Here is a 13,968-nt window from a genome sequence, read left to right as displayed (position 1 = left end):
TCTCTTTGTTTGCACTGTCTTCCTACCCTAACTCAACGAGTGGCACATTCTCAAGAGTTGCTCCTAATAGCCTGAGAATGAAACTTCGTTCTCTAATGATTTTCTCTAAAGTTCTTTTCAGATGAATTCTTAAACACTGTGTGGTGTTTCACCCATGAATGTCAGATTTACCTCATTAGTTAATTTGATCTCCTGGGTGCGGAACTGTTCGTCTTTTCACTCAGTGTGGTACAGAGGCACACTCTGTGGGGTACATCTCAGATGCCAAAAGTTAAGCAGAGCGGTATTTTCCACTAGAACAATTTGGTTTGTTACAATTACGGATGGAAATGTGATCTGGAAGCTGAAGCCGCAGTTCTGAGAGTGCAAAAATAGCAGCAACAAGTCATATATTTACAGGAAACAAAAGGTTTAAAACTAGAATTATAACAGAAACTAAACGACATGGGCTGTTCTGGAACGGGATGCAGGAATTTCAGAAGAGTCGTCTCCTGTTTTGATGGCTCTTCTTGAGGCTGTCTCAGATGTTATCCAAGTATAGCTGAGCCGTTTATACACATCCCACAAATCTGACACCGGATGCCTTGAGAAATCATATGGATATTTCTTAAAGGTCTTTAGGAAGGAGCGCTGCAGGGCTTCAAACATGGTACACACAGAAAAATGCCTTCTGACGCCTCTTCACCCTCCATCTTCACCAGATACCTACAGTGGCTGCAAAAGCACCTCTCACTGTGGAAATCTCTACATTTTCCTCCTCTATCCTCTGCTGCCTTTTGCTCATCCCTCTCTGTTCTCTTCAGTGTAAATCCTGCTACCCTATTCTACAGATTCCCCAAATATCCACCCCTCACTCAGCTCCCTGATCTCCGTGGAAATATCCAAGCAAAGGGATGCGGGTTGGTAGGAAAGAGTGTGTGAGTGAATTCTTCCACATTAATTTTTTTGTCCCTATCATACTGATATGTGAGCTTTGTGGGATGGTATTGATCAGATGATTCTTTTCTATGCTCTTTCCACTTTTTAGGAAGAAGCTCTTAGTTCTCCAACAGACCCACAGCCCTTAACTAAATGAATTGGGAAGGTTTTAGGGAAGTGCAAGGCCCAGAAATTGAGGGTGAGGCTTTGATCTCTACCAATGTCAGCTGTAATTCTTAGTTACCAGTTTCGGAGGCTAATGCTCCAGGCCACTGACAGAAGGGGCTGGGAATTGTTCAGTTTATTTCCATTTTCCCCAGAACTCTCATTCTATGGAGGTCCTAAAAGTGAGGTTGTGTAAGGCTCATTTGTCCATCTTTATATGATCTTTGAGGACAGGTACCTCTTCAGGTTGTTTGCCTGAAGACTTAGAGAAATAAAGGAACAGGGTATTTCCTTGTCTGCAGACAAAAAGCAAACCGGTGGAAGCGCCTGTCTTAGCCCTCTGATGGCTGTGACTCTGTCCAAATTCTTGCTCTGCAACAGGGAATGATGGGGATTAACTAGCACTACCATTTCTAGCTCTCAGTGACCCTCAGGTCTGTGTCAAGCTGATTTCCATGAGCCAGTGAGAGCAGGAGATTAGAAGATATCCACCTTTTCTGTTTGGTCCCAGTCTGATGCTAGCAGTGTTCTCAGCTAGGAATGTCCACAGGACTTGTAGTGAGCCCCAGGGAACGCTCCCCTCTGCCACCAGGGCCAATGTGGTGGCTGGACCAGCCTCTGTGGTCCTTATGACTGCAGGATGCCCTCTAGTAACACATCGTCAGGGAAATTGAGGAATAAGATTTATTACTCACAAGTCCTGGTGGGTACACGGCACAGAGTGAGAGGGAAGGAATGTGGACCTGGGGCCTGACTTCATTAGGGTCCAAAGGTAGGGTGTCTAGGGTGTCAGGGGTTCACTCTATTGGCAAATTTAAAACATAAGAGCACAGGAAGAGAGAAACAGGGTCCCCTAAGTGGTCAGTTATCTAGTTACGCAGGGCTTTCTCAAAGGAGAACTTCATGGGTGGGGCGGCCTGATTCCTTCCATACTTGTGTAGCTGGCAATATGTTAATTTGAGGTGGATGGTTGTGAAACGGATGCCCAGCAGTCAAAAGCTTACTGTCAGACACTTACAATACACTGACCGCACTGAAGACCTAGGAGCTGAGAATCCTAGCGTCAGACAACTCGCTTCATTTCACTTACTGGGGAAGAGGGCCACGAACTAGAATTTGGGGTTCTAGGGGGCTCATTTTTCTGTTGCCCTTTTCAATTGTCTTCGAGCCCTCACTGGCTGGCAGCCCGCCTGGCAACTCACTCCTGGAGGCTCTGCCTCGCATTCCGAGTGCGGGGTCCCGGCCTCGCTGACAACTTCATGTTTCCTACAATCATTTCCTTTGTGACCTTTACAGCTGTCAGATGAGCTTATGGTCTTTTTTTCCCTCTAGTGCTTTACCCTGAAGTGAAATAAAGCTACACATTAATCAGCTTGGGTTCCCAGACACTTTGCTCTGAGCGTCCTCTATAGTTCTCTGCCGTCTAGTAGAACATGCGTGTAGGAGCAAGGCTGGCCTGCCCTTTCAGAACACACTGTGCTCTCCAAGGCCGCGTGACAGAGCTTGTTTAGATAAAAGCGCCAGGCCTGTTTTGGTAGCTTCTGTTCGGTTTATTTGACTTTGGTGAGATCATATTAAAGTTTCATGCTTTCTGGGTGTGTAAAATTGATGAAGCATAAATTAGTTGGCTGATTTGTGCATTGTTGCTCTATTGTTCATAAATGACTATCTTTGGGAAGCTCCCTAGTGGATACAATCTTGTCTGCATGGATCTTAGATAAAACACCACTGTTAACATTTGTCAGAAAAGTATGCATCTGTGGAGAAAAAGAAAAAAATTTTTTCAGTTCTCTGAAAAATCAGACAAGATGCTTATTTCTACATATTCTTATTTTTCTCCCCATCATTTCTAAAGAATGTATGTCCCACAGTGATGTGGGTGATCTAATGGCATGTACCAGTAGTGTTAAAAATTAGAATGACAGGGCTTCCCTGGTGGCGCAGTGATTAAGAATCCGCCTGCCAATGCAGGGGACACAGGTTCGAGCCCTGGTCTGGGAAGATCCCACATGCCACGGAGCAACTAAGCCCGGGCGCCACAACTGCCGAGCCCGCGATCTAGAGCCCGTGCGCCACAACTACTGAAGCCTGTGTGCCTAGATCCTGTGCTCTGCAACAAGAGAAGCCACCGCAATGAGAAGCCCGTGCACTGCAACAAAGAGTAGCCCCCACTTGCCACAACTAGAGAAAGCCCGTGTGCAGCAACGAAGACCCAACACAGCCAAAAGTAATAAATGAATTAAATAAATAAATTTAAAAAAAATTAGAGTGACAGACAATCTCAAACGCTATGGTTATTTTCTAAAATAAACACAGGAAAGCATATACTGAAAATATATCAGGTAGGAAGGTGATATGCTTGCCTTAAATACCAAGATAATTTAGTACAGGCTAATTTTTGTCATAATTAATATAGTAACAGATGTTCACCTTGGAATACCTCAAATATAAATCTTGATGCATGTAAAATTAAAAATTTGAAGCCTCCTAATTTAGTTAGATTTTGCTTTTATGAAGATGAAATAAAACTTAGGATGTTTGATACCATGAGTAATTGTTAGTTATTTTCCTTTTGTAGGTGGCTTAACAAAATTTATACAACCTCCTGTCAAATTAAAAAAAAAATTCTAATGGTTCAAGAAAAATATATGTCTGTGTGTTGTTATAGACAAAGTAGGTTGCTGGCTTGGTTACCTGCCGCTCAACCTCAGACTTATTTTGTGTCCCCAAATGAAAATTTCATGCTGTTTCCATCTTCAGGGCCTCTGTCTATATTGTTCCCTCTACCTGGAGCTCTCTCTGCCTGCCTAGTTTACCATTCTCTCCACGTGAATTAAGTCACTACCCAGGAGAGCTTTCCTGACCCCCCATTAACACAGTTAGCCTCCCATTGTCCTAAAGCCTGTTTCCTAGACCATGCACACTTACTCTGTCTTCCTTGGTGACTTATACACCCCTCAATGGCAGAGGCTCTGTTTCTTGAGCCTTATGGCCCCAGTTTTTAGCAGAGTCCCTGGCATTACTGAATGAGTGGTTTTATAGTAAGGACTGATATCTGAACAGCTTATGATTGGCTCTTGCATCTAATTAATATTTTATATGCACAGCTGGACTTTAGCAAAACGGTCAGAGTTGTCCAAGAATAAACCAATATCACTCTCTAACAGATCCTTCAGTTTTCTTTCATTAAATGAATTGTTCATTAATTATTTGCAACACAGTTGAAGTAAATTTTATTAAGCTTTATGGTATCATGCAGGACACTGAAGATACGGTAATTAACAAAACATAGAGCTTGTTTTCTGTAAGCAAGTCAGATACTGGAGACGTATGCCACTAGATTTGTGTGTAAGGATAATGTCAGCAACTCTTAACTTTAAAGGATTAAATTTGGGAACAAAAAGGATAGACAGATAGAAACTTTATACTGGAATGTTTTAGTAATAACAGGCAAGTTTGCTTTTCATTTAAGTTGTCTTTTAAAAATTCAATTATTTATTTGCTAGTATTGCTGACTAGAGAATGGAAAAAGCATACATATGGGAGGCCAATACCCAGTTCAGTTCATGTACAATAAATCTCTTATCTTCAGTATGATTGGAACATAAATTGCTGCTCATCCAAATAATGGAATTCAGAAACCTCTCAAAAAATGCTAATCCAAAATGCACAGCTTACTACTAATCGAAGGTATGAGAAATACCTTGATGACTGAACTGAAAACTTTAAAAACTTCACACATTCTGAATTTATTTTTTCAAAAACCCCAAGCTCGAATGTACTCAATTTTCTAGATATTATTAAAAGGCCTATTTTAAACAAAGTGATTGTTTTGGCAAAAAATAAGTCTTATCAAAGTTACAGCTTATGTATTGTACTTCCATTTCTCCCTAAATTCAGAAAGAAAAAGGGAAGCCAAGGGAAAAACAAAAATGATGTACATTTTTATTTTGCTGAGAGGCTAACGGTTTGGGAAGAACTCATCTTTTGTACATACCATACTAACAGAAATCTCACGAGTCTTCAAAACACGGAGGGCTTGACAAGCTGTTCATCTGTGCAGGAAAAGCATTCCTAGTGGGAGCAGTGTCTGCAAAGTCAACTAACCTCAGAGGACCCAACATTTCTGTCTTTGACCAACAATGGCAGCAAATGTTCATGTTTAAACTTAGTCACCTTATGTGTGATTATTTGACAATACTGTACTCAAAGAGAAGCACTGATGACAGGAATTCAAATGAGAAAATATTTTATAAAATTATCTATTTTCATCTTTGATATATAGGTATAGGAGATTCTGGGAAATCATAGCATTTTGAAACAAAATAATGAAGCTGAGTGGTGAGTCATCCCTAAGGGCAACTACAAAACTGTCTGCAAAACATGGAGCAGGCAGGGTGTTTGAGTCTTACATCTCCACTGTTTTTCTAGAAGGCATTTTAGAATCGCAAAAGGAGCCAGTATAGCTTAAGATCACAGGGTCTGGAGTTTTTGAATGCTTAGATTTTAATTATGAGTTCAATCCTTACTGGCTGATGACCATGGATAAATTATTTAACTTCTCTACTCATTCACTGGTAAAATGGGCTCCAAAAGCAACTCTTCTTCATGAGGGTGTTACACACATAAAGTGAGATAAGACACATAACATGCTTGGAACTGTGCTTAGCCCACATTAATGTTTTCCACATGCTGGGAATGAGTTGCTCTATTGCTTAGACCGAGGCAGCACACCAGCCCAGATCTTTAGCAGCTATGCTTTCCCACTAGGCTTTTTGCCTTTCCAGACCCCTTCTTTCTAGGATAGGGCTGATTTATTTCAGTTGCAAGACCTGGTGCAGGTACATGAATAAACCAGGACAGTTATCACGACCCTCAGATAAGCAAAGCGGAGTGTGTGATGGAGCGAAGGTGATAAGCCCAAGGCTAGGGTGCCCACTTATGATTTCATGAAGTCACAGAACACAAATTCTGAGAGTGATAAAATCCTCCAGGGCTCATATATGCTAACCTTCTACCTGAGTAATAGATTCCTTCATTACGTCCCAATCAAACAGAGACTGGCCTTTGCTTGCTGAAGTAAGTTGGTGAAGGAGGCTGTGTAATAAGGGCGGGGAGTACAAAGAGCAAGGAGACAGGGGCTCCGATGGGGGAGCAAGTCCGTTCATCCCTCAGATGAAGAATAAGGGGTTTGAATTAGGTGACCTCCAATGTCCCTCATAAGGACTTGTTTGAATTTTAAGTCTCGATGACTTCATAACCTTGAAGGACAGCCTCTCACTGGGCGGCTCTATGGTTAAAATACTTTCCCATATAGGCTGTTGGCCCCTGCTCTATCCTCTGGTGACACACAGGATACATTCATTATCTTTTCCATACTAATCTTTGAAGGATTTGAAGGCAGCTGGCCTGTCCTCTGAGTCCTCCCGTGCTCTGAACACAGACACACTGTGCGTCAGTATTGCTTCCAGCCCTCACCGTGGAGACCTCCCTTCTAGCACTGCTCAGCAAATCTCTTCTGATCTCGGTGACCTATTCTGCCCTCCTCCTAACTCCCCACATGTGTGCATGGCCTCTGTTCCCACCCACACCCTCCAGTCAGTGCACCATCCCAAACCCAAATCAACAAAGATGTCAGTCAACCCAGAGTCTGTATATATAGTTCAGGCAAGGCATGGTGTCTTGTTTCTGAGCTTTAGGGAAGGCCAAAATGCCGACAATCCCAATGGGTATGTGAGCCATAATTCTGGGAATGAGTCTGGTTGCCATTCTGTAGGATATCCAAAGCTGTAAGAGGGCTGGGTTGTTCCTAAGAAATGGGCCACTAGACCCCTCCCTCATGTGCTGTCCTACCAGAGGACTGTGCCCACCAGCCAGCTTCTCCTCAAAATGGCACGGGGTGGGGTATGTGTTTGCTGTGGAGGATAACTATTGCTTATTCACTTGGATGCCTTTCTGTTTCTTCCTGCCTCAATCTATCCCTCTGCTTTTCTACTCAGAGCTCTGTGAAGTGTTTTCAAAATCCTATCTTGTCTCAACTCTTCAGGAGGATGGAGGAAAGGGACTCTTGTCCATGTTTTGACCACAGCATTAAAGGGGAATTGGCTCCCCTTGAAGACAAGAAGGTGGCGACAATGCTATTCAGACTGAAACAAGGGGAAGTTGGGATGCAGCGTTCCATTCAATGTGTGGGCGTAGATTCCCTCATTTTGTTGCTTCTCAGTTCTCCATCAGTAGACCTTCAACCCTTACAGGTCAGATGTAAAATGCATATGCCCTCAACGAAGGGTAACACTGCTGTTACTATACACTTTAAAGAACTCAAAGGAGGTTCAAGTATAGAGGAGGAGAAGCCATAAGGATGGCAGAAGCCCAGCTTCTCAGGAACACTGGGGCTTATCAAAATCAAACTTACCTTCCTCATGCTGTACCTGGGGCATGCCCAGAGAACGGTCATCCTGACCGAGGTCACCCTCCTGAACAGGGCATCTGGTCTCCACAGGCATGGCTGCCGTTCCCATGAGCCACTAATATCTTTATGCTTAACAGTGTCCTTGAAGTGTGCCTGTTCTTACGTAAGTGTGTTCTCCTCCGGCTCATCAGACGGAAGCTGTTAAGCTTCTCTGTAGAGTATGAGGAGAGCTATTACAACATATCAAAAAACTCCCGAAGTGGAATCATGAGAAAGTGCCTGAGAGGCAACACTTCCAAGTGACTGTCAGGATAAAGGAACTAATCGTTGAAAAAGTGGGTGGTACATTGGTGAACTTGGTGAATACATGTTTCCTATAACATCCCGAGACCCCAGAAGTTACTAAGGCATGAAGCTGCTGGACACTTCTCGGTGGACACTCTGGACACTTCTTTAATCTCTAAGAGACCTTCAGTATTCATTTCATAATGTGAGACATACATTTAATCGAATGGGGGCAGTAAATGTTCTGCAGAAAACATATGGAGTGAGTTCCAGGACATTTTAACTGACTTTCTTATAAAGTTAAAAAAAAAAAAATCAGATGTTGTCTTCGGGTCAGCACTCCTTTATTTGGGGGAGAGGCTGTGGAAGGAGGGGAGGGTAACGGATACAAGCTATAATTCAGGAGGGTGATACAAGGAAGGTCAGGCAGGACAGAATGATGTGTGAGATCATGTTAGAAATATCACCAGATTCCTTGGGGAGTTATAAAAGTGCCTTAATTCTTGTCCTTGCCAAACATCCTAGAATAGTACGACAAGATTTTATTTATTACCCCAAATTGGACTCTGACGCTCTGGGTGGGCCACAGGTGTGGGATGTCAGTCACGGCTCTCACAATCAGCAGAATGGCCCTTGTTAGGTCATTAAGGAAAGGAAAGGAGTCAAGATGAGACCCTCCAAAGAAATGCCGTTTTTTTTCAGGCTGGAGAGGCACTTGTTTGTTTTTATTAGGCAACTGCTTGGTTTTGCATGGAAAGGGCCATCTGTGCCTGATAGAAGGGAAGGGAAGAAATACTTCATTTAAAAATCAACCTTCCCTCAGAGGTCGGATACTTTAATAATGATGTCTAAATTTTGTTGCCAGATTGTGATATATTTTAACAGAGAATGCTTTACACATATTGAACTTTAAAATTATGACAAAGCATGTAAATAAAAATATCCATATTATTAATATATCTGTACAACAATAATTTGCCTTTATACATGTTATTAAGTATATTAAATTAAATATGCATGTTATTAAATATTTATGGTTAATATACCATAAATATTTGTTCTTTTATGCAAAGATAGACCTGTTCCACCAGGATCAGCCATGCCTGTGAAAACAGATACTCTGGGGAAAAATTAACTGGAATATACCCATCTGAGCACTTGGTCTCCCTCTCAAGAAATAATTCATCAGAATGCTTGATTCAATCTGTTTAATTAATTTATTCTGGCATCTTAATGTTTGACCATCAATCACACCCAGTCAGATTATATATAAAATATTAACATTAGATTGTCATTGGAGATTCATGTTTAAAATAAATATTTAATAACGCATAGTTAGAAAGCAAGGAAAAAGGAGAAATTTTTATAAATAGGTTTTTAATCCAAACATAACATGGAATAAAAATGCCAAGAAAAAATGTAAAGTCTCAAACTTCAGATACAATTAAAAAAAAAACTAAGGTAAATAATAGACTTACTAAAATATGTTAAAAGGCTGTTGTAAAAGAAAATGAATAGGCGGTCCTGAAGTGATAATCCAAAAATTCGGCTTCTAATTTCATCAACAGAATCCCTTTAAAAAAATTATATTTCAAATAGCTTAAAAAATGTATAACAACATAGATCTGCCAGAACCTGGAGCATGTTAGTGATATTCATTGGAAGGAGGCAATTTCTGGAATTTTCAAAACATTTTTTATCCAATGGTTGGAGTTTCAAAATGGATAGTAGAGGGGAAAAAAATCTATCATTTTAAGGTTTCCTGAAATAAATTAAGATTCCTTTTAAGTTCTTGTCTCTTGGAGATGCTGAAGGGAGAGTATGGTTGCAGACAAATGTGACACTCAACTCTAACTAGGTGAGTAGGAGTCGAAGAGCCTACCACAGCCAAACCCTAATTAGGGGCACAGCTAACTTTCATTCTAACTCAAACCCCATCCCCACCCTAGCTGTAACCTCTTCCTTCATACCTATTTTAAAAGGCAATGGTCTGGGCTTCCCTAGTGGCGCAGTGGTTGAGAGTCTGCCTGCTGATGCAGGGTACATGGGTTCGTACCTTGGTCTGGGAAGATCCCACACACCGTGGAGCGGCTGTGCCCCTGAGCCATGGCCGCTGAGCCTGCGCGTCTGGAGCCTGTGCTCCACAACGGGAGAGGCCACGACAGTGAGAGAGGCCTGCGTACCACACACACACAAAGAAGTCAATGGTCTATTTAGAAATAATGAATTTTTATGGTTTAAGGTTCCATTATTTTCATTTTATAGGGAGATTTGGATTCAGTACTGAAATGCCATCCAGTCTCTGTGGTTCTTTGGCAGCGCCACGTGTTTTGCTAAACAGTAGCTCTTGAGCAAAATGGTTGAACAGTTTGGCCCTAGGATGTATTTTAAGAACAGTCATGCCTGGCAAGGGCAGGTAACAGCTACCATTCAACAATTCACCAGACAAAAATGAGGACCGGGTCACTGCCAGCTACAATTCCTGGATCTCAAAATTTTTAATATGAAGAAAAAGACAATGAATGCCACTTTTAAAAATTTTCATTCATATTAGCAGTTTATATTAGGACCTACAACTTTCCAAAAGTTACATTCTATACAAAAGGTTGTCACAAAACTAATCACCAAATATGCTCCCAGTGCACCCGTTTATCTATAAATGAAAGTTTAATTAATAAGATGAAATGTAGCACAGATATGTACATTATAGATTTAGTTTCTAACTAGTAAACTCAGATCTACATTGGATTATGATACTTTAAAATGAGAACGAATCACCCAGGAAATAATCATTTGCGGCTAAACTAACATTTTGAAGTCATTAATAACTCCTGTTTTTGAATAATGGTTTTAGTTGTATGGTAACAACTAAAAGAGTTTTGGAGTTACTTGGTATAAATAATTGCATTTTCTAGATTTAGCAGAATTTTTTTCATATAAATTACTGAAATGTTTACTTCCTCATATAAACACTAGGTGTTTGGCACATTTTGTTTAACTATTCAAGTATGTTAACAAAAGGACATACATGCATATATGATTAGATTGCCCCCTTATTTTTAAATTACTTTAAATATTTGATTGGGAAACTTGTTAGCAACAAGTCTTTGCTTTTGGACCACTCAGTGATCACTTAGTGGTCTGTGTTCTTGCCAAATTCTCTCCCCTGATGTGAGAGAAAGGGGAAGGGAATCTATTCGGGGCTTGTCACTAGCCTGGATGGAACACCCTCATCAAGGCACCGACCAGTGTGCCTTTTATCCACTAATTCAAATGAACAAAATCTGTTTGCTCAGAAACACACCCTTGTACCGCAATGTCCGCCTTCAAATTAAAGGTCATCTCTACAGTTTCCATCTGTAGTTGACTAAAGGAATATTATGAATTTTAAAACCCTAATTATAACCCCCGTCTATTGTTGAAAGAAATATCTGCAACAGAAACCAATGTTTCTTGGTTGGCTCTTAACTCTGTCAACTCTTTGTTTTGTGTTTTCCTCCTCATAGCTATAGGCCTCCTATTCAGGCCTGTTCAGAAAAGGCTCCCTCAGCGAGGGCGAGGCAGTACAGGTGTGTACAGTTCCCGGCTACTGGCCCTCGCCTGAAGGTTGTCCTTCAGCCTCTGCAGACAGATGCTCTGGGGGCTGATTGCTCAGTTTCGGGACTTCCCTGCCTTCCTCTGCCCCTGGGAGGTTGTGTCATCATCACTTCCCTTTACTGGCCAGGCTGCTTCTCCCCTGTGTCTGCTCCCCGGCCCTAAGTTGACAGTATTTACCTGCCATCTGGTGTGTCCAAACTACTGGGTTGAATTTCAGTTTTATTTCTGAAAATCCCAAGTCTTTGCAAAATTATGTTAAGAACAGTCAGAATTCCTTCATTTAACTTCTTTCCTTGTGGTTAGGTCTTCCATCTGCTTAAATGTCCTTCACCTTTCCTGATTTTTAAGATTTGCTCTCAGGAAAACAGGAATTGCAACTGGAGGGCAAAATGCACATTTCAGCGATACAGATGAGAACAACTTATTCCCACCTTGGCTGTGGATAACACTCTGTTCCCCAATGTCTATAACCAGGGCCTGGCTCAGAGTTCTAATTAATTAACTTTATTAACTTGGAGCTGAAAGGAGGTGACAACTTAAACATGGAAATAAAAGGCAGTGGACCTCGCAGACTAGTTCCATGTAACTGCTTTTTAACTGGAGGTAAAAGAACAGTCACTTGCTTATTGTACGTCATAAAGCAGAAGAGATGCTTAGATAGACTGCAGAGCACAGTCTGTTTCCAGCTAATCCATGGAACATGGTAATTACAAAAAAACAGAAGCAATTATTTTCATTTAGTGCAAGTAACAAGTTTATTTTCTTTGATATAGAATTAACAGAGTTAATTTTATGCCCCCAGTGAGGAAAAATTGCAACATTTGCATAGGAAAGCTTTCCTTGAAACACTTCAGATCTTTGTTAAAGTTATTGATTGTCACATCAGAGAATCTGCAATTTCTAGTTTGTTCACAGAAATTAAAAAAATTCCTTACTTGGGAAGTTTCAAAATGGCAATTCGATCCTAGAGTCATAATTACCGGGTGGGGGGCGGGGTGGCGCGGGGGGAATGCTCTCCCGGCTAAGAGTTTCCACAGCACTGTAATACTGTGTACACCCACTTTATACAAAGGCATGTACATTTTGCAAAGAGAGCATATATTCCTATTTATCATTTTTGGAACTGTGTTCAATTGCTGTATAGTCTCCTACAGGGTCTAATTAACATGAATTCAACAATGATGATAATGAGCTTACCAATCATTTCCTCATAGATGTTATATTCAGTTTTATGTTTTCCGTGCTACGCTGATAGCATACAGATCCCAATTAAAGAGAAACCTGGGCCTATATAAATAACATAAACGAAATATACATGGGGTATGTAGCAAGACTTGAGGTTGATGATTTGATGTTCATTAATGTTGGAAAATACTAAAGTAAAAATTACGGTGACTTGGGAAGATGGTATTTTCTTAAGGACACACTGCTGAACACATGGCCACCTACCTGCTCTCTAAAGCATTATATGAAAATTCAACCACCAAATACAGAACACATGAACACCAGGAGACAAAAAAAGCATTAAAGCCCATTACAATCTTGAATAAGCCAAGACCTCAAGTACATAGGAAAACCACTACAATCATGTATTGAGTTTTATTTTTCTAATATATATCATAAATTAAAACCATATAAAGTCACCTATATAAGAAGCAATTTTTTCAAGTGGTATAGCTTAGAGCATGGCTTTATATTTGGCTTAATCATTTTTACCACTTTAATTTATAAAGCTCGTAATCTTGCCAGCAGGGCTTCAACTTCGGGAATGGATTCGTTTTTAGAAACAGAGCCAAGAAGTTCCATTTCCTTTTTTCTGTTGCTTTCTACATTACAGGCTTCCTTCTTCTCAGCTGCCTTGATCCTCTCGGTAGACGTGTGAGTGTCTAGATTATAATTAAGCTCCTTGGTGACTGCAGTCCTTGTGGAGCTGCAATTGATACTGTAGTGTGAATGTGACCCTTCTGTCAACTGCAACTTCTGATTTTCTACAGTAAGGAAGAAAGAAACATAAAACTTATCACTGTGATAAGCAAGCACTGTGCACATTATGAAACATTAAAGTAATTATTCTCAACAAACAAGTCCTCTTAGACAGACTAAACTAAATAATATTCAAAAGAGTAAGGTAGATTTAAAATAAACACGCAGAGGTTAAGAATAAGCTAAAAAATATAGACAACTATTTCATTAGCAGACACAGATATGGAGAACAAACTAGGGGTTACCAGTGAGGAGAGGGAAGTGGGAGGGGCAATATAGGGGTAGAGTATTAAGAGGTACAAATTATTAGGTATAAAATAAGCTAAAAGGATATATTGCATAACAGAAAATATAGCCAATATTTTATAACTATAAATGGAATATAACCTTTAAAAATTGTGAATCAGTATATTGTACACCTGTAACATATAATTTTGTATATCAACTATACTTCAATTAAAATTAATTAACTAATTTTAAAAGTAAATAAATTTCTAAAAATTTTAAAATAAATACTTGCTGAATTGGAAAAATAAATAAATAAAATAAACACACAGAGGTTAAGAATAAGCTAAAAAATATAAATAGACAACAATTTCATTAGCATT

At 40.2% G+C, this 13,968-nt stretch overlaps 1 protein-coding gene across 3 annotated transcripts in view; it reads right to left on the bottom strand.

Annotated features, from left to right (window-relative positions):
* Positions 1 to 9,602: 9,602 nt before the first annotated feature.
* Positions 9,603 to 13,968, bottom strand: part of DIAPH3 (diaphanous related formin 3) — a 551,502-nt gene continuing 547,136 nt past the window's right edge. For 2 of the 3 annotated variants that reach the window (XM_067713991.1, XM_067713992.1), the window contains one exon: positions 9,603 to 13,365. In XM_067713991.1, the coding sequence (XP_067570092.1) occupies positions 13,103 to 13,365 (263 nt within the window). In that variant the 3' untranslated portion in view covers positions 9,603 to 13,102. The remainder of the gene's footprint in view (positions 13,366 to 13,968) is intronic. The other variant, XM_067713993.1, reaches the window with a different exon arrangement.

This window comes from Pseudorca crassidens, chromosome 18, assembly GCF_039906515.1.
Source record: "Pseudorca crassidens isolate mPseCra1 chromosome 18, mPseCra1.hap1, whole genome shotgun sequence".
NCBI classification, from domain to species: domain Eukaryota; kingdom Metazoa; phylum Chordata; class Mammalia; order Artiodactyla; family Delphinidae; genus Pseudorca; species Pseudorca crassidens.
The sequence above is the reverse complement of the archived record's forward strand: the minus strand, read 5'-3'. Positions and strand labels throughout refer to the sequence as shown.